At 36.1% G+C, this 24,565-nt stretch overlaps 2 protein-coding genes across 2 annotated transcripts; one reads left to right on the top strand and one right to left on the bottom strand.

The window, feature by feature from the left end:
- Positions 1-2,574: 2,574 nt before the first annotated feature.
- On the top strand, positions 2,575-16,297 carry LOC112500704 (DEAD-box ATP-dependent RNA helicase 58, chloroplastic). The gene is made up of 10 exons (XM_025104261.1): positions 2,575-2,850; positions 9,658-9,751; positions 12,889-13,002; positions 13,095-13,217; positions 13,796-13,900; positions 14,185-14,343; positions 14,432-14,500; positions 14,982-15,071; positions 15,572-15,712; positions 15,978-16,297. Exons 1-10 carry the CDS (start codon positions 2,594-2,596, stop codon positions 16,239-16,241), a joined length of 1,416 nt encoding a protein of 471 aa, XP_024960029.1. The 5' UTR covers positions 2,575-2,593; the 3' UTR covers positions 16,242-16,297.
- Positions 16,298-16,862: 565 nt separating this feature from the next.
- Positions 16,863-23,942, bottom strand: LOC112501027 (glucose-1-phosphate adenylyltransferase large subunit 3, chloroplastic/amyloplastic). Its single transcript, XM_025104662.1, has 15 exons — positions 23,715-23,942; positions 23,219-23,332; positions 22,960-23,133; positions 22,623-22,715; positions 22,142-22,225; positions 21,973-22,028; positions 21,343-21,436; positions 21,153-21,265; positions 20,778-20,850; positions 18,987-19,067; positions 18,375-18,461; positions 17,918-18,022; positions 17,539-17,645; positions 17,392-17,452; positions 16,863-17,134 (listed from the first exon to the last, which is right to left on the bottom strand). The coding sequence occupies exons 1-15, from the start codon at positions 23,907-23,909 to the stop codon at positions 17,033-17,035; spliced, it is 1,539 nt and encodes a 512-aa protein (XP_024960430.1). The 5' UTR covers positions 23,910-23,942; the 3' UTR covers positions 16,863-17,032.
- Between the last annotated feature and the right edge of the window lie 623 nt (positions 23,943-24,565).

Below are 24,565 nucleotides of genomic sequence, written 5' to 3'. Positions count from 1 at the left end.
GTTAACATTTTACTCACCAAATATATAAGACATTACCATTCCTGCATCTTAGATCCACTAAATGGAAAACCATAAAATAAGACTAAAAGACTCAATATAGGATTGAGGAAGGTGTAAAATGAAGTGAAAGAAAGACATAATTGTGTGCTAAAATGTATGCTTTTGCACACTTATCACCTGTCTAAAGACTAGAGTCTAAATCTAATGCAGTATTGTCAAACCTCAAAGTAAACATAACTGAAAAAACCAATGGTAAATTGTAAAATTCATAACCTATGCCATTGTGCATTGCAAAGAACAAGTGCCCAATAAGGCAATGTCACAATATGTTGTTATTGTTATGCAACATGCTCCAACTGTGTTGATACACTGATATGCTCATGTGCATTGCAAATTTCAACATGTAAGAGCAAGATTCATTATCAAATTGACAAAAGCCCCTTAGCCTTAGCCCAATAAGTCAGTAACCCACACGAACACACATGATACAACTTTATAGTAATCAATTAGAAAATTTTATTTTCTTTGTAAAGAGAATTAAAGATTCATAAATCATATTATGACTCACACAACAACTCAACAAGTTCAATCAACAATAGAAATCAGCCATTCGATATTTCCATCTTCGATTTCTTGAATATAGTTTCACGACTGTTAATCGGCTCACGAAATGCCATGCCTTGAAAATCAAAACATTCGAACTTTGAAGAACAATAGAAATCGGCTTGAGCTGTTGGAGTGTCAGTCGTTCACGTTCAAGATGAGCATTCAATATCCATCACTACGAGGCCTGAAGCTTGCTTTTTATAGTTAAAGCCTAGTTATTCAATTATCAAATTATTAAACACAAAAATAGTAATAGATGACAACTTGATACTCAATTGGGCCTTGACGCCCTGTGCGGTCGTACATGTTGCACATGGTCGGGACCCTCCCTGGTAGTACCATAGTACCAACTTATTTAATTATTTATTAATTTTTTGTATATTTTGTGTATTAAATATTTCATTTCTTACTATTTTGTTTGAACATGTGAATGTTTGTAATTTTATTTTTTGCATTAAAAACCTTTAATCACATGTGTTACATAAAAACTAAAAATGTCACTCAAAATTTTTACAAAATGACAAATTATTAAATATGTAAATTGAAGTTGGTATAAAACCAATACCATCTTGTATCAACCAAAAAATGTTGGTACTAATTAATTGCTACCTGATAAGTCATCGGTATATAATATAGGATTTCACATACCAATTATAATTGATATTATAATTATGCATGATATTACTGAAAAAAGCTTCATATGGTACCAAGTTCACCCATAAATTATTAGGAGTAGGCCTGTTCATTGGTTGACATCCATTGGATGTGAGGGAATAGATGATTGGCTTTTGTCAACCAATTCGATCAAATTAACATTGGATAACCGATCCAATAGATGATTGGATCGGTTCCATCCGTTGGATACTTTTGTTGAATATCCACGAGATTGGATCCATCTAGTGTTAAAACCAACACAAGGGAAGTTAAAAATTCAAAACCTCACATAAAAAAAATTCCAATTTAAGCAATTTGAAAATAAATTAATTGGATGATAGATGTTGATTGGTTCGGTTCGGTTCGGTTTTGGTCGGTTCTGGACTGCCATCCAAGAACCGACAGATCTAAATTGGATGTTGAAAATTTCAATCCGATCCGATCCAATTACAATTGATCTAATCATCGGTTCTAATTAAATCAGTCGGTTCCAATTAGGGGTGCTCATGGGTTGGGTTAATCGGGTTGAACACATTTGAACAACCCAACCCAATGCTTGCGGCCTGGAAAAATCTTAACCCAACCCAACCCAAACCAAAATGCAACCCAACCCAACCCAACCCGTACGGGTTGGTCGGGTTGATACTTTGGTATATTAAAATATTCTTCTAATCTTGTATATGTTATTTATCTACTCATAATTTCTTTTTCATCATCAACCATTTGATACAACTTATCCATATTTCTTACGTATATCACATTCAGTTAATTTTCTCAATTATATATATATATATGTTCACAGTTATTGAACATATATATGAATGAGTTATATAGAGATATTAATAAATTGAAAATATATGTATATGAAAAACATACATGATAGTGTAATTGTTTAATGTATATATTAATAGAAATTCAACAATCATTTTAAATCCAAGAAATAAAAGGATATCGGGTTCATCGGGTTGGATTGAGTTCAAATAATAGTAACCCAATATCAACCCAATACCTACGGTTTGAAAATTTTACAACTCGATTAGACATCGGGTTGGGTTATTTCGCTTTGAGTTGGGTTGGATTAATCGGGTTGGTCGAATTTTTGAACACCCTGATTCCAATTAGATCGATTGATTTTTTGCACACCTTTAATTACGAGTATTTCATGCATTTAGTTTTATAAAATACAATAATGTTAATACGTATTTTTAAATTTAGTGAAGTAAAAAAGAAAAGAAAAAAAATGACAAGTGTGGGAGTGGATTCACGAATAACAAAGCTATAAATCAATTCATCTTCTATCCGTCGCCCATTGATGGTCTCTTCTTCCACCGATATGCTGTTGCAGGTTCATTCATGGAAGTTCCCTTTTCTCTGTGATAAAGCCCTCATTACTATCCCTCCCACGCTTCTCATCAAATCCCCTTCCGTTGAACGCTCTTCAACCCGAGCTTTGAAGAGCTCCATATACAGTCAGCGAACTTCTATTTCTCCAATTACATCGTCGTCCTCTCTATCAACAAACGAAGAAGACGACCACATTCCTCTTCGGGATATCTGCGAAGGTTGCGTGCCTGATCATATCTTGCGCAGGTTACCTGTCATTCATATTATTTGTTTTCTTAATAGATTTGTTTTCTCTCTGTTTACCATGACATCGAGATGAAACCATTGCCATAGTAAGTGGAATCGATTAGATTAATAAAGAGCCCTTCAGGAGAGCAGGATGTTCCAATATATATATTAAATAGAAGTGGTTCAAGCTGAAATTGGCACTCTAACACCCCTACAAAAGAGGCTAGACGGGCGCATATTATCCCAGAATGTCGAGAGGGGGCAAGACGGGTGGGGGCAAGACCGGTGGGGGCTAGCCCAGTACATATTCGAATATCTAGAGTGGTTGACCTAAGAAATGATACCAACCAGTCTCATGTGAGAATAAGTGGAACCCAATAGATTACCCTTCAAAAAGAGCCTTCAAGGAGAGAAGGGATGTTATAACATATATGAAATAAAAATGGTTCAAGTCTAGCCGACGTAGGACTCTAACAACCATGCCTCCTAGAAATATAGCATTTTATTTGTGAATATCAGAGGCCTGATTTTTAAAATTATGGTATTTGCTGTGACTGTGATTCTAGGTTTGCATTCTAAAACACCATTGACAAATTAGATTAACAGGAAAAGAGAAAACCAGCAAGTGAATGAAATGCAAAAAAGAAAGAAAGAAGAAGCAATAAAAAGCCATTTTATATTGAAGTGGAGGTGGGATTATTTGCAGCTATTGATTTCATGACAAGTCAAGATAATATCTAAAACGTAATATGTAATCTGAAAGAGATTAAAGATGAGAAAACCTAACCCGTGGGCTGTGGCATAAGCTACAAATCTAAGCTACTCTGTTCAGACACTTGAAATCCATTTTTAATGATCTGAAAAATAGTTGATCAGAGCCTTATAGCTGTCATTTAAATTTTCAATGAATTAAGCAGAAACATTACTATAAGAGAAAGGTACACAAAAAGATGGTGCATATGGAGGCAACCAGAACTGTGCTTCTACCAATATAAGTTGGTGTCCAACCATTTCTGCAATAGAGAAGACTATCGTGGTTTTTGACCACAGTGGGTACTATATAGGTCTGCCTCAAATGTAGTAATATGCCTAAACATGTAATCTTCTCTTCAAATAATTAGATAATCATTTTCCTCGAAGTTGTAGTGTGCTAAACATCAGGAAACATTATTGCATTTTAAATATTAGAAGTACATGAAGAGGCCACATTACCACCTACTTATGGTTTGAATCTCAGAAATCTGTTGTTCGTTAGAGCAATTTTCATCTGACCTTAACGATGATCGTAGATGCACAGGATATTTTATACAATCGGTTGGTTGGTGACACTTAAGAGACACTGTTGCATTTAAATATCTTTACGTGGTACATGTTAGTCTGTTTATGTTTTGTAGTATAGAATCAAATTTAAGAAAATTATGGATTAAATTTCAAGTATAGATATGCTTTAGCATCACGACCATGCAGTGTCACGAAGTGCTTGATTTCTATATATGCGAGGTATACTCAAAAGGGGGCAAAAATAGACCCATTTGGAGATGAATGTGGAATTCTCAATTTCTCATAAAAGTGAACATGAAACAGAAGTACCAGGGATGTTATGGAGGTAGCCTTGGTAGGAGGTGAAATGAGGGAACACTTTCGAGATAATTGACACTCATTCTTTGTAGACCAACAGGTGCAAGTTTATGCAGGCATAGTAACATTGATACAAAAGCCTCAGCAAGATGAACATCAAGAACAAAACTCACATCAAATGATTATGTTGACTAATATGTAGCAACTGTCAATCTAACTGAAAGCTTTACTGTAGATGCAATAATGAATGCATGAAAGCATTCATGTACCAATCCCTATCAGTTGGAAGTTAACTTACTTTAGGGTGAAAATGAAATACTAAAGAAGCCCATAAATGCGAAACAGTTCAAGTAGTCCAAATAGGAGACAAGTGTAGCAAAATTGAGTAAAGGGGTGTTTCTTTACCTCTTAATAGTTCCATTAAGAGGCAGTCTCTGAATCGTTAAAAAAAGTCTGCTTCTTAATGGTTCTAAAATCCTCTGAAAGATTTTGTATCATGGACCTCCCTTAACCATTAAGCTCCCTAATTTCATTGTAAACAATTACCAAACAATTATATTTCATTTTGCACTATATTATAAGAGCCTCTTAATCATTCTGACCACTTGATTATTTTGCACCAAACTATTCAACAACTGCCAAACAGCCCTATCTGAAATAAACAAACTAGGGAGATGTGTATAAATAGTCCTAGTGTCGAATAAAATGACAGATTATTCGTAGATGCAATCACATTGCTTAAATTGCATCTGGCTGTAAATTGTAGATCATGATTATGTGAAAATCATAAAAAAAAGTATTTTCCCTTTGTGTTTCCAGGTCTCTCAAACTTTTCATTTCCTATCTATATCTTTTTGAACAATTGATGTTTACAGATGTCTAACTTGAATGCTTGGGATCGATGATGTTTCTAGGATGGATAGAACTGATGGACCAATTGGCTTAATTAAATTATGGGATGATTTGAACTAATGTTCATATGTGTAGCCATTGGATTTATCTAAGTATTGGAACAAAATTTTGGATACTTTGGGATTGATTTTGAATATATGTTCCACAGTATCAACGTTCCTCATCCAAGAGAAGGAGATTCTTTAGTAATTGCTTAGTCAATCACTCATCATTCGCCACTTCTTCAGCTTGATATAAAAAGTGCATCTCTTAATGTAGTTCTTGAGGAGGAAAGGATTTATACAAATCAACCTTTATTAGACTTAATGTACTTAAGTGCAATTAGTATAATGTAGAGGGCACTCCTATGTAATTAGTTTCTATATATATATAGAGACCGATTATCATTAGGTTACATATCAAATCAAAACAATACACAAAACCCTTGTGGTTTATTACGGTATTAGAGCCAAGTTACCAAAACCCTACATGCCCTCTTGGTCACGCCACTACAAGGCTGATCGTCCGCTGCCGCCGCTGCCTCTGTTAATCTGACTGTCCGTTGCTGCCACTGCTGCTGGAATCTGCCGTCCGCTGCTGTCGCCACACCTACATCATCATGTCTATACACCTGCTCGATATCACCTCACGTGGTAATCGGCAACACTCCTACCTGTCGCTCCATCTCCTGTAATACCTGATCTGCCCAGTTCACCACATACTTTTTCGCCCATCTCTCAGTCTTCCCCTGAATCCACTTCCCCTTTACACCATGATCCAGATGCCAGTGATTCATCTCCATTATCATCCACTTCTCTCTATCACCACCACCGCCTCCGCTTCCTCCTCCTAGACAACGTCCTCCTAACCTGCGGCCCAACCCCAAACAACGGGTTCCCTTCAATCCTTCTACTAATCTTCCCACCAACTCCACGACATCTATTGAACCAATCTCGTTTACCATTGCTAACAAATCTTCAGAATGACGTCAAGCTATGGCCGAGGAGTACTCCGCTTTTGTTAAAAACGGCACGTGGTCTCTAGTTCTCGTGCTCATGATACTAATATTGTTGATTGTAAGTGGGTTTACAGGATAAAACGAGACAAGACAGGTTCCATCACTTGTTACAAAGCGAGACTCATCGCAAAAGGTTTTCAACTATCAGCAACATGGCATTGATTTTCACGAAACCTTCAGTTCTGTTGTCAAGACCACTACCATCAGGGTTGTTTTATCGCTTGCGGTTTCTCAGAATTGGTCGCTCAGGCAACTTGATGTTCAAAATGCTTTTCTTCATGGCCACCTTACTGAAACAATATATATGAAGCAACCTTCGGGCTTTATTGACCCACAATGATCAGATCATGTTTGTCTACTCCACAAGTCCATTTACGGCCTTAAGCAGGCCCCACGGGCTTGGTTTCACCTTCTTTCCAAGGCTCTTCATATCCTTGGCTTTGTAGGCTCCAAGACCGATCCTTCACTGTTTATTTCTAGTCATGTTGGCACTCTTTTATACATCTTAGTGTGTGTTGACAACATCATCATCACGAGAAACAATCATGCTGCTATCGACGCCATCGTTCAACAACTGGGCTCAACTTTTGTGGTAAAGGATCTAGGCCCTTTAAACTACTTCTTGGGTATTGAGATTGTCCCTCAAAGACTAGACATCATTCTTTCTCAAAAGAGGTACATTTTGGAGCTCTTACAATGAGCAGGCCCCTCAGATTCTAAGCCCATGCCTTCCCCCATGACCTCGTCCTGTTCGCTATCATTAGCTGACAGTCCTGCTTTTTCTGACTCAGTTAAATACAAACAGGTCATTGGTGCTCTTCAATATGTTACTCTTTCTTGGCTAGATATCGCTTTTGCAGTTAATAAAGTGTGTCAGTTCATGCATGCCCCTACTGAATCACATTGGTATGCGGTCAAACGGATTCCACGCTATCTTTGGGGCACTGTTGACTGTGGCTTACTCATTCGTCAGGCATCTACTTTATCACTTCAAGCCTTCTCCGATGCTGATCAATCTCTCCAAGCCTTCTCCGATGCTGATTGGGCTAGGTGTCTAGATGATCGTCGGTTCACGGAGGGATTTTCCATCTATTTGGTTCTAACCTTGTATCTTGGACCGCTCGTAAACAACACACTGTTCTGAATACAAAGCTCTGGCTGATACTGTAGCTGAACTTACCTGGCTTCAAGCTCTCCTTCGTGAACTTGGCGTTCATACCCCATCAACTTCTATCTTGTGGTGTGACAATCCAGATGCAACCTATCTATTAGCCAACCCGGTCTTTCATGCACGAACAAAGCATGTGGAAGTTGGTTTTTATTTTGTCAAAGAAAAGGTTGCTCAAGGAGACCTTCTGTACAATTTATTTCCACAAAAAGAGCAGATTGCTGATATTTTCACGAAGCCGTTGCCAACTCCTAGATTTCTACTCTTACGATCCAAGCTACAGGTCGTTACCCGTCCTTAACTTATGGGGGCGTATTAGACTTAATGTACTTAAGTGCAATTAGTATAATGTAGAGGACACTTCTATGTAATTAGTATCTCTATATATAGAGACCGATATTAATTAGGTTACATATCAAATCAAATCAATACACAAAACCCTTGTGGTTTATTTACCTTAGGTTTTGTTGTCGGAGTATGTTGTCATACATGCTTCTTGACTTTGGTTTGTTAGTCCATGAAGCATGGGACAGGTTTGGCTCGGGTTGTAGCTCTTGTGATTACCCATGTTTTATTTAGGAATCAACATGGTAGGAAGATCATTGCAGTATTTTCTGCTGACTATACCATCACTATTGATGACTTAGAGAGGATTATAGGGCTAATGTATTTATCCATGGGAGTTCAGACAAAGATTTCAGTACTCTCAAGTACTCATTGGGAACTTGTGGTGGTTAGAATCCCTTCAGGGAATCTGCCTATGTCATATAATGTCATTGTTATCTGGCTAGAGAGCATGTTCAGATTCTACTAGGATACCAATTGTAAAGCTCTGTCAAGATGGGTGGCCATCTTCAATATCAAAGGAGATATAGGAGGTTAGTGGGAAGTGTCTTCCCCTCTTATGGCGAGTCAGTCTTCATCTTCCATCGTATTTATAGTGCAGCATGTTTTTCCTCTTGGGATGTTGACCCATCCACTATATGCTCTATATGCTGTTTTGTTTCTCATCTTCAATAATAAAGTATTCTTTTTGGTCTCTTTAGCTAACATCTTTAAACAACAATGTTTTCAAAGGCTTGTCTATGTATAAGAAGAAAAGATAAGCCAATTGGACTGTCATTTAGGGGCCGTTTACCCAAATGCTTACCCGGTAAGTGCTTACAGTAAGAGTCTAACACTATAATGTATTTTATCAGATAAGATTGTAGTACATCAAAACGTATCCTATGCAACAATTTACCTGGTAAGCGCTTACCCAAGTAAGAGTCGTCACCCTCATTTACCGGGTAAGACTCTCCATCCTTATCATCGCTCTTACCGGGTAAGATTATTGGCTCTTGCCACGTTCATCCAGTGAGGAAAATTGCCTGGTAAGTACTTACCGGGTAAGCGTTTAGTAAACGGCCCCTTAGTGTGAATTTTGTTGCACAATCTCTTCATTCAAGATAAACTGAAATAGCACTTTGTGGCCTGATCAATACTACCGATCATTTGAAACTTGGATTTTGGCATTTCTCATAATTAAAACAAGAATCAGCAGGTCCCTTAGCTTTTCGTGTTCTTTTCATTTGTATTACCATGATAAGAACATGAAGTTAAGCTTGTTATACATGAATAATTTTATATTTGGCTGATTGTGTGACATCGTATTCCATCCATGAATGATCTATAGAGTTGAACAATTCATATTCACCATTTTGTTACTTTTCTTGAATTATTTGACTACTTCCCAATTATAAGTTAGGGGCCTTTTAGCAAACGCTTATTGGGTGAGTGGTTAGTAGGTCATTTATCTTACTAGGTGAACATGGCAAAGACCAAGAATCTTACCCCGGTAAGAGGCATGACAAAGGACCGAAAATCTTACCCAGTAAGTGAGGGTGGAGACTTTTACCCGGTTAGCGCTTACCAACAATCCCTTTTTGATGGCTGATAATGTTACCTGATAAGGTAAGTGAGGGTGGTGACTTTTTCCGGAAGCGCTTATCCAATAAGCTTTTGGTAAACAGCCCCTTAGTCTCTTTATCCTATGATGCTATTTTTATAGCAATGAATAGGGGCACACTTGCAAACTTGATGAGTTGTCAGTACGGAATTTGGTGCTGAAAGTTGCATGCTTTAACCAATGCTTCAAGTATGTTGTTTGATTTGCTTGACCATGGTTCAGGGTTGAAGAACTCGGGTACCTTATGCCTACAGAGATTCAGAGACAAGCTCTACCAGTCCTATTCTCTGGTCGTGATTGTATTCTTCATGCCCAGGTGATATGTGATATATTTAACTTGGAACTTTAGTTAATGATGATTTGGTGGATGCATATATAGGCAAGCCGTAGCGATAGCATGGCATATACATATACTATCTATATCACACAATTGGCTAGCAATTATTTTCGTCAAGGACAAAGAATATGAAATCCATTAATGCATATTTTCTTGCCCATCTGCTTTTCGATGCACTTTAGAGCTTTCTTCTCTGTGTTGTTTAAAAGAAAGATAAAAACCACCATCTGTGCTAGTATAGGACTTCACCCTATAAAGGATTTTATGACGTTTCTTAAGATTGATCACGAATTTCAAATGGCTATGGTAACAAATTTATCCCTATGGTAAAAGAATGAACATTATCATATAATATCTTCCACTTTTTTAGTAGTGTAAAGCTGAACTTGATTTTTCATAACTTAAAGCAAAACTATGTGGAGATTTTAAAAAATGAACGAATTACTTTTGTAACCATCTTACTTGGCAGTTTGTTTCAAAATGATGATTATACTTCGTAAAATCTAAGAAAAAACATGGTATATGGAATTATGCTTGTCAGGTTGTTCTCAGTTAACCCCAGTTAAGTTAGTTAACCCAAGTAAATTATGTAACTTGTTAGCTATCGTACTTGCATTTGTTTCAAAATAATCATCCTTGTAAAAGTAATAGGATAAGCATTGCTATGATTTATGAACACTTTGCACAAATCTTTTGAACAAAGAGGCTTAAGGAATGAATTCTCCTTATTTCTCTGATCTTGAAATTACAGAATATATAGACTCGAGTCAACATAATTCTAGGAGTTATAAATGGAAAGATTGAGGAAATTACTCCTAAATTATCAAACTTATCAATCAGGGATTCCCTGATTATATGCAACACATTTACAGCTAATTACATTAAATTCGCACTCACATTAAATGCTAATATGACCTGAGATATCCTCCCAAGATCTTTTACTTCAAATTGTATTGGGAAAAGTTCAAAAACACCCAACAAACTACCCCATTTTGAATGATTAAGTCCTTGAACTATTTTTTTGAATGAAAAAACCATTAAACCTTCTCATTTTGAATGATCACGTCTCTGAACTATTCTTTTGAATGAAAAAACCATTAAACTTTTTCAAGTTGAATGAAAAAACCATTAAACTTTATCATTTTGGATGATTAAGTCCCTGAACATTTTTTTCAATAAATTAAACCATTGAACTATTAGAATTTGGTTTCATACATCCTTCTAACCCAAAAAAAGCTACTTGTAACCGGTTATCTTTTATTCTCCCTCTTTTGATAGATAAAAAAGAGGGAGATCAATGGCAGGGGCCAAAAGCGTGTTAAACGATATGAAGAACGAACACCGTTGGGGCAAGGGGGAGCGGCAAGGGGGAGCAATACCGTTGTTTGCAAAAGGTTTTAATCGTGTAAGGTTTGGCCATGGCAAAACTGATTTAGTTTTATTTTACTTTAAAACATTCCTAGTCAGTTACAAGTAGTTTTTTTAATTAAAAGATGTGGGTAACCAATTTTTAGAAGTTCGATGGTTTACTTATTCAAAAAAAATGTTTAGGGAGTTAATCATCCAAAATGAGAAAGTTTAAGGATTTTTTCATTCAAAAAAATAGTTCAGGGACTTAATCATCCAAAATGAGAAAGTTTATTGTTTTTTCATTAAAAAAATTGTTCAGGGACTTCATCATCCAAAATGAGAAAGTTTAATGTTTTTTCATTCAAAAAAATAGTTCAGGTACTTGATCATTCAAAATGGGATAGTTTGTTGGGTTTTTCTGAACTTTTCCCAATTGTATTTGACAAATTGTAAGCACTTTTGGCAAATCATATTCTGACCACTATTACTTTTTAGAACCTGTGAACACCTATGCAATTTTTTTGTCACAAACTGTATCTGACAAACTGTGAGCACTTTTGACCTGAATTGTGTTTGTCAAATTATGAGACTTGTGATAGATCATATTTTGAACTCCTTTGCAAAGTAGTATCTGACAAATTTTGAACAATGCGTCAAATGTGTTCGCAATTTTTCAAAAATGTTTTTGATACTTTGACTCTTTAATTGCAAAAGATTTGGGCAAGAGTTTAAAATATGGTTCACATCAAAAGTGTCCACAGTGTGTTTGAATACGGATAGGATGTTTTTAGTATTTTTATAGGAGTATGGTTAGTTTGAAAATTAAAATAACAAGGATGATGGTTAAAAGAGTAGAAAGTAATCTACTTGGGTTTACTAAACTTAGTTTGGTTAAACTCAGGCAAAAATCTTACGATATATCCAATTACAATGTGTTTTTTTTTTGGAGTTTACCGAGTACACTACTTGTTCTGAAACGAAGTACCAAGTGGTTATAGAAGTACTTCATTCCTTCAATAATGCAATATTCATTTTACTCTCATAACGAACTCAAGGATTCAAAGTTCAAAAGGAAACAATATTATAACCCTACAACGTTCTTGAACGTTGATCTTATGGATTTGAATACATAAGTTTTAGTTTGAAGCAACAGAAAGAAATTTGAAGCGATGACAATGAATTTCAAATTATTAAATTTCTAAAATGGACTCAATGAAGAACAAAGAAAAAACAAAGCAGGTAAGATTCTTTTTACAATAAAATCAACTGCTGTTGGCTTAAAAATATAAAAGAAAATTATTAAAAATTTCAAGATTAGGAACTTTTTACTACCTCCACAGGCTCCTTCACAAGATAAAGTTCATTTATTGTATATAAGTAAGATGAACTAATTTCAACCATAAAACCAATTCAAAGATCTTTTAAATACAACGAAAATCTCAAGTAAAAGTTCGAATATGTATTAGGGGAACAATGGTAATGAGCCGGCCCAGTAAAGATCCTTCATTAGCCCTTCTCAAAATGTAAAAATCAAAATGAAAATAGGCACACCAATAGGAGTAGAACCCAGAGTCATACCATCAAGGACCATGTAGCTTGCCAACTAAGCTGGACAAGCACCTCTGTTGTAGTTTACATATATTATAGTTGCGTAGATTTATAGGGGAATTGGGGGTTTGGTGGGGGATTTGGAGGTCAGGCCTTACTGTAATATTACCTACTTCCCTGAAGTTCTGATGCTGATATTTTATTATTTGGTTCTACAGACAGGTTCCGGAAAAACCTTGGCATACCTGTTATTGATATTTTCGGTAATAAACACTCAAAGATCAGCAGTACAAGCACTGATTGTGGTACCAACTAGGGAGCTGGGCATGCAAGTAAGATTATTTGGTGGTGATTCCATTCACTGAAGCATGTAATATGGAAATGAACGGTACTATCCTGATATTTCCTTTTCCTGTTATCAAAGGTTGCAAAAGTTGCTCGCATGCTGGCTGCAAAGTCGGATCAACCAGTTTTGGAAGACAAGTCCTGCACTATTATGGCACTTCTAGACGGAGGAACTTTAAGAAGGCAGAAGAGCTGGTTAAAGGTATAGATTTTTACATTGCACATGTGTATCATACCCTCAGTGACTGCAGTGAAACATGAAACTCGAGTCAGATTCTAAGGTGGTAGTGTCGGTTATTTTCTTGTAGATATTCTACATAAAATAACCTTGAGTTTGCAAAGCTGGAAATTTTTCCAGCAGCTTGGATTGATGTGAATCAATTCTACCATTTGTAGGTCCTGGAAAATTTGTTCTTGTGTATTTCGGTGATAAGTTTTGAGGATCCTTTTATTATCTAGGATGTTTTTATGTTCAACACATTTCTAACTGCATTTATTCAGCATTTCATTATTCACTTCAGATGGGTCACTCAAATCTTTATCCCTCCCTCCTTCCCTCTCTTCTATTATGATGATCCTATCTTTCTTCCTCTCCATCTAATTTTACTTTCAAACATGTACTTCATATTTGTATTTCATTTTCTCCAATAAGCTTGGGAATTAGGATTGAGGGTTCACTGGGTGGTGTAAAGTATCATGCAGCTTCATCAAGAAAGAATTTTGTTAAGATAGAATAGACGTACTACCACAAAATTTTTTTACGATACTATTTTGTTGCAGTCTGAACCCCCTACAATAATTGTTGCAACTCTGGGAAGCTTATGCCAAATGCTTGAGAAGCAGACGATCAAACTAGAATCAATGCGCGTGCTAGTGATAGATGAGGTATTTACTTTTACTCTGGCAGCGATATCTGTATTTGCTGTTCTGTCAAGTGTAGTTCCGTCTGTATCTATTGGTTACTAGGAAACTATCATTCAGCTCTCTGGTTGTTAACTCCATGATTGTGGAGTCCAAAGATAAGGAATTTACAATGTTACCATGTCGCACAATGACCTCAAAAATTGGATTAAAAATTTAATGCCTCGATGACAATATATGATAACAACGCTTTTTCAGGTGTTGTTTCCTTGACAAACTTGATTAGCATCTAATTTGATCTTTTTTAGGTTGATTTCATGTTTAATTCTTCGCATCAAGTTAGCTCTCTCCGAAAGCTATTGATATCCTACTCGTCAATCAACAATCGTCAATCAATTTTTGCTAGTGCGTCAATCCCCCAGCACAGACGGTTTTTATACGACTGTATACAGCAGAAGTGGACCAAGGTTTGCTGAATGAGGTCGTCCTGTTCATATTCTTAACACAATTCATCACTGGTTCATTATATCATATTCATTTAATTTGTTATAACAGGCCGATGTTGTCCATATTCACGCAAATCCGGTTCAACCTATGCCTCCACGTATACATCACAGATTTTTGGTGAGTAAATTATGGAATCAGGAAAGCAACTCTATGCTGCAAAACTGTTTCCTGGCTTAAATTACTTACACCATCTGTCCCAAAATAAATATTCACCATAAAAAGATAAAACAATTTAAGCAATGTGTAATTGTTACACATTTTAATTAACTGATTGACGTTTTGGCCCTTGATGATAGAGTCAAACCTTCTCTCTCTCTCTCTCTCTCTCCTCATCTCATCAATTAAAGGTAGAGTTGGAAGCTTAGTAATTGTAATTATATATTTGAAAGTGGACACCTATTTTGGGACAAACTTAAATAGAAATGTGTAAACTTATTCCGGTATGGAGAGAGTATCTTGCAACTTAAAGTTGTTGTTCTCTTTGCCCGTATAAATTATAGGATCTCACCCCTCTTCTTTAACAGGTTATACCTTTTCTTGCTCCTAAAATCTGAAAATCGTTATTGCCACTGTGCTAATAACATTCTATGGATATCAGATATGTAGTAGAAGCGAAAGACATTCTGCATTGTTGTCCTTGTTGCAATCTGATGCACCTCAGTCTGCCATAATTTTTGTTAATCTACAGGTTAGTGCTACATGACAATTTCAGTTTTGATTTGGGTTGACTTTTTCAGCATGGCACCATGGTTCTTGCTGGTATGCAATTTAGATTGTTTTATGCATTGATGATTTAGATTAAATGTAGCAAACAACAAATCTGTTTCCACAAGATAGTTGGGGTGGGCTAAAAATAGAACCAAAAAGATCTTGTAACACCAAAAAACCCCGGAAGCAATTATGAAGAGGTGAATCCTCTTGGGCTTTAACAACACAAATGGCGTGCTTCCTCAATGTACGAACCATTTCTGCCCTTCCTAAAATACTGCAATGTTGGACAGATATATTTGGAAGATGAATTGGACATACTGATTATAACTTGGTTTAGTAGATTCTAATCAGGGTTGAAGAGTTAAGGACAGACTTGAGTCATATACATATCTGTACAAGTTTGCTCCTTGTTTTCTGTTAATGCCATAGATATTGCTGTCACTGATTAATCAAATATATGTATTAATTATTTTGCAGTCTGAGAAGTCCAAGAAGGCAGGAAATGCTCCTTCTACTACTGTTCTAATTGATGCTCTGAAGAATTCACACATAGGGGGTCACGAAATTCTGCTATTAGAGGAAAAAATAAATTTCAACTCGAGAGCAGCATCATTCTCTGTAAGTAAAGATAATATGCTTACCAAATTACCCTTGTTCATTCTATTTACTTTTTATTTTATTTGTTATCTTGTTGAATAAGCCTGGGTATTATTGGGAAAAGAGGGAGATTAGATGAGTTTGCTCCCCAGTGGTCACCAGTTCTAGTCCTCTTAGGGCCACTGGGCCCATGCGATTTTAGTCGAGGTGCGTGTAAGATAGTCTAGACGCCCACGATTACCACAAAAAAGGGTATTAGTTCACCTATTTAAATAATTGAAAACAGGAACTGAGACAAGGAGGAGCTTACCTTCTGGTGGCAACCGATATAGCAGGTAGAGGCGTTGATCTGCCTGATACGACCCACATATATAACTTCGATTTACCAAAAGATGCAGTACACTATCTACATCGAGCTGGAAGAACAGGTAGAAAACCATTCTCAGAAAGTGAATGTCTTGTTACGAGCATAATAACATCAGAGGAGCGATTTGTGTTGCAAAGATATGAAAATGAATTGATGTTTCACTGTGATGAGCTGTTTCTATAAGCATTAGTGTTGTGCCATTTTGATGTAATTTAATTTCAATATCATTTTCCATGGTGCTCTTGCCTATCAGTCTCCTGATTTCTCCATATTGCTTGTTTATTTTCCTTGTGTTGCAATATTATCTGGCTTTTTCTCTTGGTTTAAAAGAAACCAGGTTAAAGTCATCATCACATGGCATGAAAGAACATGGTATATGACCATTGTTCGCTCGGATTTGGAGAATCTTCAACTCTATTAGTATTGAAGTGAGCCTAAACCAGATGTGTGCAAGTATCCGCTCTTAGAATAGAAAAGTTTCGGCAACTTTTATTTTGGGATGTCTCATATTAACCTCAACACATCTTTTTTAAGAAATAAATGAAGTTAAAATTACTTATTTCTTCATAGTAAGCATTAAAAATATTCATGCCACAATTATGGCCAGCTAAGCTTCTCCAAATTCCAACAGCGATATTGTAGATATTTGACTAATAGTTAATGACTAAAATTAAACTATTTGTGAATTCAAACTTCCCGAGTTATGGTTTGGACTTTTGGAGGGAATGCTGTACTTCTGATGAAGCAGATCATGCGGTACTTCACCATAGATTTGTTTGTCCAGGGCTATAAATCACATGCTTACAGCATTGAACCAAAATTTCTTTATTTTAAGATACAGAAAAGTTTCAATGTGTTCACATTTACAGAGCTTGGTGGTGATACAAGCCTGTTGATCCTTTTCTCTGCTTAGAAATGTTGATCTTTGACGATTCTTCATTTTCATCCTCAAAACAGGAGAAGAAAAAAAAACATTATATCACTAATCCGTCCTTAATTGTTGAATTCTTTAATAGGATTGTAACGCCTGATCGGATGTAAAATCCTTCTGAAGATCTGTCAGCCTCCTGTATGCCCTGTAATTCAACGTGTAAGTAGAAATTTCATTAGTTCCTGACATTCTACCATGGTCCATGAATTAATAGGCTCCTGATCTTTTGGAAAAATAGTGAACTATCTAGAGCTATTCTGGCATTATAAGGTTATAACTCTCACCATGCTCCTATAAATGGAGATAAGTACGAATTGGTTGTACCTGACTATTCATTCAGATTTTGTGACATCCACCATATTCATTCAATTAGACAATTACCATAGTATTCGTCGGGCTTACCTCTGAATTTGCGATGACTACGTTCTTTCCGATTCTGGCGTTTTTGTCAATGATGCAGCCTCTGCAAAATATAATATTAATGAGTTATTATCGAGAAAAATAATAGGTAAACATATACTTAGCGGACTGAAGTTTTAGATTTTGTACGTGATTTTTGTATTTTCTCCTATTCCAATAGGAACACGGCCTTCGGCCAACAAAGATGTAATTTCAGCATCCGTCTCGTAGTAATCAGCACCAAGCATCACAGTGTCCTGTATTGGTTATGTATAACAAACAATGCTTTTAGTCTTTTATCATGAAGCATGAGAAAGTGGTGTCCACTTAAACCTGGAAGACAAAGTTCTGGGTTAATGGATTGGTGTAGATTGAAGGGAAATAAGAAATATGTTAGTCTAAAGACGAAAATGTAATGGTAGAAAATTAGCATTTCAGTCAACCTTTAGAGGCTTAGAGCTTATGTTCCTCCTGCGAGCTCAAACATGGTTAGGAGCTCAAGACTACTAGTTTGAATGCAACGACAAACCTTTAGGTGGACATTAGAATTAATTCTGGATCGGATGCCAACAACGCTGTGCTCAATGAAGCTATCGGTTAGGAAACTACCGTGTGATATGATTGAGTCAACAATCTGTGTAACAATATGTGAAGGAAGAGGGTGAGGACATACAGTAGAATTTATTACAGAAAACAGAAATTGGTCGGATTTCAGGAACCGATTTATACAATGCAGAAAAAGTGTATTGACATTGAAACCAAATCACAGCAGTTGCATTGAAATCCATTGGTCTATGTCAACATTGAAATCGATTGTTCTTGTTGCTAGGTATGACCATTTTTTTTAGTATAAACTTAGAGAAACTTAAGAATAGAGTTTTTGAATGCCTAGTCTAACAAAATTGTTATTTTTGTGAAGTAATGCAACTTGAATGATATCACATGTTCAAAGCATATGAAGAATATTGAATATTATCTCTACTAACCTTGCAATTATCAACATTCGATGGTGGCAGATTTCTCCTAGAGGTATACATTGGCTTTGTTGCGTCATAGAAGCTAAACCGTGATGGCTGTAACTCATAATCAGAAGCAAAAATATAGTTATATATGCCTCCAAATACGAGATAATTTACTTTATTGCAATATCAACAGTGTGTGATGTGATATTTATGTGTCTATGTTCAACATATAAATGTTAAACTGGTCATATCTTCTTTGTATGAACATGAGATGTCTCTTTTTCTTCTTCTTTCTTTACTATTGGGCATAATCGTAATGGACTTGATTAATTTGAAGAATTAGGAGATCTCACATAAACTCCTAATTTTGGTTACCTTATTCGAGGGAGAGAATCACGAAGTTTCTCTGTCATGTTGTATAGTATAAATATATGTATTAGACCTGAGAGAGAAATAAATAAGAAAAGAATCCAGCTTCCCTATATTTACCTTTTAAGATAAGGGAATAGGCAGAGTGGGTCATATTCTGAGTTATTCAGGGTTTCAAAGTCTACAGCTTCCTTATAACTTAGTAACTTATCGAATGAATACAATGACATAAGCTTAAATCACAATGGAAGTAGGAATACAACTCACATGTTCAGTAAGCGCAAGATTTGCTTCAAAGAAAGATCTGATTGTACCAATGTCCTCCCAGTAGTCATTAAATAAAAATGCCTGCAAATGAAATTTTGCACCTTTAATTGTAATAGACTTACATTTGCATGCATTTCTGCTCAGTGTAAACTTTATTATTTCTTCTTTGATCAAGGAAATCTGTAACGTAAATGGAAAAAAAGCTGATAATGTAGTCTTGACATACATTTGCACATATTTAGTGATCTTGCTGATGGATTTTCAGGAAAGGGAGATACATATGACAACCCTTCAATAAATGTCAAAATGTGTAGTCAACCTAAGTTTGTAGAAGAACCTTCTGTTCGAACTAAATACTCCCTCGGTCCCAAAATAAGCGTCTTTTTTATTTTGAGTGTCTACTTTCAAAATAAGTGTCTACTTTCCAATTATACCCTTAATTATGATATGGAGAAATTCATTACTCCCTCTTTTTTAAGGATAAAATTTTAATTAGTTAATTAAAAAAATGTAATAATTACACATTTCTAGTACTGTATACCTTTTTCATCATGGAGTTTTTTTTTTTGGGATAGAAGGAGTAGTAAATATTCTTGCACCTTATCTACTTGCTGCTTAAAATACATATTATACCACCGAAAAGACTGGTCATCCAGACAACGTCAATAACATGCTTGAGTAACAGAGTGTTGGGTGAAACAGACATAGATCTCCCACAAATTTGGCACATTTCTTTGTTGTCGCATAGATCTCTGAATCCATAGATAGTAGAGAGTATAGAATGTCATCATCAAATGTCAACATCCTTCAACCCAGGTTTATGGCATCGAGTCAACCTGACATTGAGTCTTCCTCTGTTGATGATTTGACATATGAAGCTTGATCTTTGGATCTAATTTCTATTAGTGAGGTTAATATGTACCTTCACCGCGTCTAATATGCACTCTCAACTAAGTAATCAAAGGCATTTATGAAAAGACAAATTGCATGAACAAGTAACATACTTTAACTTGATTCCTATTTTGGGTAACGTACTTCCAAACTTCCATTTTGGTACCTAAGATGTAAAGTCTTAAACATTTAAGTACCTAGGTAAACGGTTGAAGCATTAACCGGGTTACCATGCTGATGTGGCGAGTGATGTGGTATCTAACTCAGTATTATTTGCTATTCAACCCAATTTCATTCTATCACTCGCCAGATCAGCATGGTAACCGGTTAATGCTTCAACCGGTTACCCGGGTACTTAAATGTTTAAAACTTTACATCTTAGGTACCAAAATGGAAGTTTTGAAAGTACGCTACCAAAATAGGAATCAAGTTAAAGTACGTTACTTTTTCATGCAATTTGCCCTTTATGAAAGATCTGCCATGACTGAGAAGGACTAGACGAGGAAGAACAAGAACACAATCATACAAGCTAAAGGAAGCTCAAGCGCAGTATAAGAACATCAAGAACTCGGAAAGCCAACAAACCAGCAACCTGAATACTTTTGCTGATCTTCAGCATGGAACCCTGAAAGGCGACTACATATATGTCTGTATATACAATGTACATATATGATGCATATATACATCTGCAATTCTGCATACATGCACATCTATATATCTATATATATATATATATAATAAATTTGTGTGTATATATATGTTATATAGTACAAGGATGGGCCTATGGGCTATAGTGCTATAGTATACACAAGCTACTAAATCATACTTACATCTAAGATCAAAAAGGAAAAGTTTGTGCATAATAGTGTGCATCATTCATTCAGAAGAGGTTCAACAAACCTTTATGTAATATTCTGAGGCTGAAGCAGGAATAATCTCTGATCCGAAGTCATTTGCTGTTGGAAAACGCCACCTGTAAAATATTTTCCTTGGTTTATTATGTAAATCATGCCTGGATAATCAGCCACCGTGAAAAGGCAAAATGAGGTACACCTTGTTCCTTGTATTTTTTTTGCCACACCCATTTTTCTCCTGCTGTTTATTTGAAGTTCTACAAAGTGCCTTTGTAGGTTCTTTAGTCTTAACCTTATAGTCTTATTGCTTTATAAGGCTTGATTAATCTAATTCCTATGTATGCCTGTCCACTCAGTAGCGGCTTTTGTTCTATTGGGTACGAAATATGAATGTATGTATTTAGATTGATGTTTCATGTACCTCAAAAGATTCAAAAGGATCTCCTTCTTGAAAATATATACTCCCATGGAAGCAATGTATGGTTTCTTTTCAGCCTCTTCTTTAGACAATCCCAGAATTGTGGTGTCTACTGCCTGAAGTATAAATTTTATGTTAGAAATGTGTCCATCATATGATTTTATGATGCTATTTCAAACTAGATCCCATTTACCATTGCTTTCAAGTCATTCCCTTTAGGCTTTTCGCTGAAAGAAAGGACTCTTCCTTTTCCGTCAATCTTCATCAATCCAAAATCTGAGGCACGGCTGTCATGGATGCAGATAGAAGAAGATTGAAGAAGGCAAAGATTACCAAAAGTAAAGATGGGTTCGAGTTTAAATAATATAAAAAATCTTTTCTATCCTCATCACCACCACCATAATCATCATATCTGTTTATACTCTGTTTTGCATTTTATTAGGATAGATAGATAGAATTGTAGGCATTGCAAGGTTTATTTCAATTGAATTTGTAGTTGAAATTATTTAGGATGTGTTTGGTACACGGGAATGGACTAACAAAAACTTGTTCCACGTTTGGTGCCACATTAAGACTGGGACACACCAGGACAAAATGCATTTTTTGTCCCACCAAAATAGGTGGAACAAAAATCAGGTAAATGGAACAAGATTGGTAAATTACTAAACTACCCATAGCAGATTAAAACCCTAAAACTTTGCACAGTTCTTTCACATGCCTACCTCACTCTCGCACGCCCAATATTGTCTAGTGCTGTTTGCATACCAAACACACACTTAGGCATCCTAGGGAGGATAGAGGGTGTAGAAAAAGAGCAATCTACCTGTCATCCATGGGCAGACAGGAAATTGTGATATCTGCACCACTTTGCCGGTGACTCTGCAGGAGATATGTTGAACATGTGATCTATATGAACTTGTTGAACACAATTGCGTATATATAGTTTTGTTAGTAAGAGCACCAATGTTCGTGAACCGTCTTTATCATTTCACCTGAAGAAAGTCCATATAGTCCATTCGGTACAAGTGATCTCCAGATAGAATGAGAACATCATCGATGTCCTTGCTTCTTGCATCCTACAAAGCAAAACTAATCACATATGTGGTACGTATATTACACTTTATTAATAGTTTGTTAGTGTGACAGAAGTTGATGTTTTAAATGCTGCTTTCTATTTAAAAACATTGATTCCTCTTTCCTTTTTGCTCACACTTTTGCACAAGCCGGGATCTCCACAGAAACAGCCGCTCTATCTTTGAGGTAGAGGACAGGTCTGCCTACTTCCCAACCTCCCGGATCCTGCTTTCTAGTGGGTTCATTTGATTTGCTTTACAGAAAATTTATGTTAATTCTATACCGCTTTCTATTTGATAGTATTGATTCCTCTTTCCTTTTTTTGGCACACTTTTTGTTGGTTTGGCTTGGTTTAAAGAAGTTGATTTTAGTATTACATAAATATGAAGTGGTGGGTACCTCAAAGAGCCAGTGAAATTGGCGAACAGCATCTGCAGTACCCTGGAACCATCTCTTACCTTCTTCACCTGGAGTTTGAGTTGCTGATAGTGCCTGAAACGACATAATTACTACAAGGGGGCCTATATTCTGCTTACATCTCAAAATAAGTGTCATATTTCTGTTTTAGTTTATCTCGAAACAATTATACTCATAATTATGATATGGAGAAACTCATTACTCCCTAAATTATTAAGGGTAAACTTGTCATTTAGTTAATTAAAACTTCTAAAACTGTGTGCCTTTTTTCATTGTGGACATCTGTTTTAGGACGGAGGAGTATGCGAATCACTGGTACCTCAACAAAACCGTCTCCAAAGGTAACACCATTTCCAAAATTGTAAGCACGTGCTAAGTGCCTGTTGAGTGATGCCGAGTTAAACTGAGTCAGAATGTAGACTTTGTTGATCCCACTGTTGATGCAGTTGCTCATTGGCACATCAATCAGCCTATACGCTCCTCCAATCGGCACCTACAACACAACCAACATAAGTCGATTCTTACTACATTTGTCATAAAGTTTTCAATTTCAACAGAATATAACAAGAAATGCATACTGCAGGTTTCGCACGGCGCTTTGTGAGAGGGAAAAGGCGAGTACCGGCTCCACCTCCCAGTATGACCGCCACAACTGTCCTCGGGTCCCTTTTCTCCATCTCTAGGTCCCTCAACTGCACAAATATTTTCACCAAGATTTCGAGTCAAGTCTACATAGGCAAATTGCATGGAATTGCACATATTTTGGTCTGATCCCTATTTTGTGTAATGTACTTTTAAAATCTTCATTTTGGTACCTCAGATACGATAATCTTAAACATTTACATCAAAGCATGTTACACAAAATAGGAATCAAACCAAAATACGTTGCATTTTCATGCAATCTCTCATTTAACCCAGGTACCTAAATTTTTGAGATGTTACATTTGAGGTACCAAAATGAAAGTTTTGAAAGTATATCACAGGAATCAGACCAATGTACCAATTTGCCCAATCTACAAAGGGAATGCTATTCGGACTCTACTTTTGACTTTTTTTAAAGGGTCAGCAACTCACCTTTGCCTCACCTGTAGCAATGGTGGTGATGGTCATGCATATACTCGACTTGACATTGTTTTTGCTTTGAACCCTCTGACTGAAATTTAACTTCTTCCCCATCAACTCCCCATTGACAGGCCTCCAGTCCCTGGGAGTCAATCCCGAGCTGCCTCGTAATTGCCGGACACCGGTGGCGGAGAGGGATACTGCCATTTTCTGGTATGCTTTTAGTTTTCAGAAATTGACAATGTCATATTGTTTACATGGGGTTGGGGTTGGGGTTGGGGTTGGGGCCTAACAGTTTCATTATATCACTCTAGCCAAATGGCATCCAAGAATCATTCCACTCAAAATATCANGGGGGGAATTACATTGCATGGTATGAGTGGTCAGCCGGGTTATCCATATGAATCTGTAACCACAAGTATCCTCTCTTTAGGAAATTTGTGTGATATAGCCACCCTTATCTTATACGTACATAAAATTCTTATATTTGTATAATATTTAATACCACCGAATATTCCTGTATGCATTTTTAGACCCCCCAACCAACGTAGTAAATTAATAATTCACCAAGTTTAAAATAAATATAGATTCGACTTGATATATAAATTAATAAAATAACAAATTACATATTCGAATTAGGATGTTTTTGTACATATTATGTTGGTCTAGAGAGTATTGTTTTGTATTGTGGAGAGCATTAAACGAACTCATACACTTATTAATTATGATGTGTATGTTCACGCAGTTGGTTCTGTGTAGGATATGAAATGATATTGTTTTTTGACATTTTACCAGCATAATTGTTGGACTTGTCAAAACTGGTTGAGGTTTGGATTTGGTTACGAATCCGTTAAAAATGGATT

Source organism: Cynara cardunculus (genome assembly GCF_001531365.2).
Source record: "Cynara cardunculus var. scolymus isolate 2C chromosome LG 17, CcrdV1, whole genome shotgun sequence".
Taxonomy (NCBI): Eukaryota; Viridiplantae; Streptophyta; class Magnoliopsida; order Asterales; family Asteraceae; genus Cynara; species Cynara cardunculus.
Note: the sequence above shows the minus strand (reverse complement) of the source record. Positions and strands in the feature narration are given on the sequence as shown.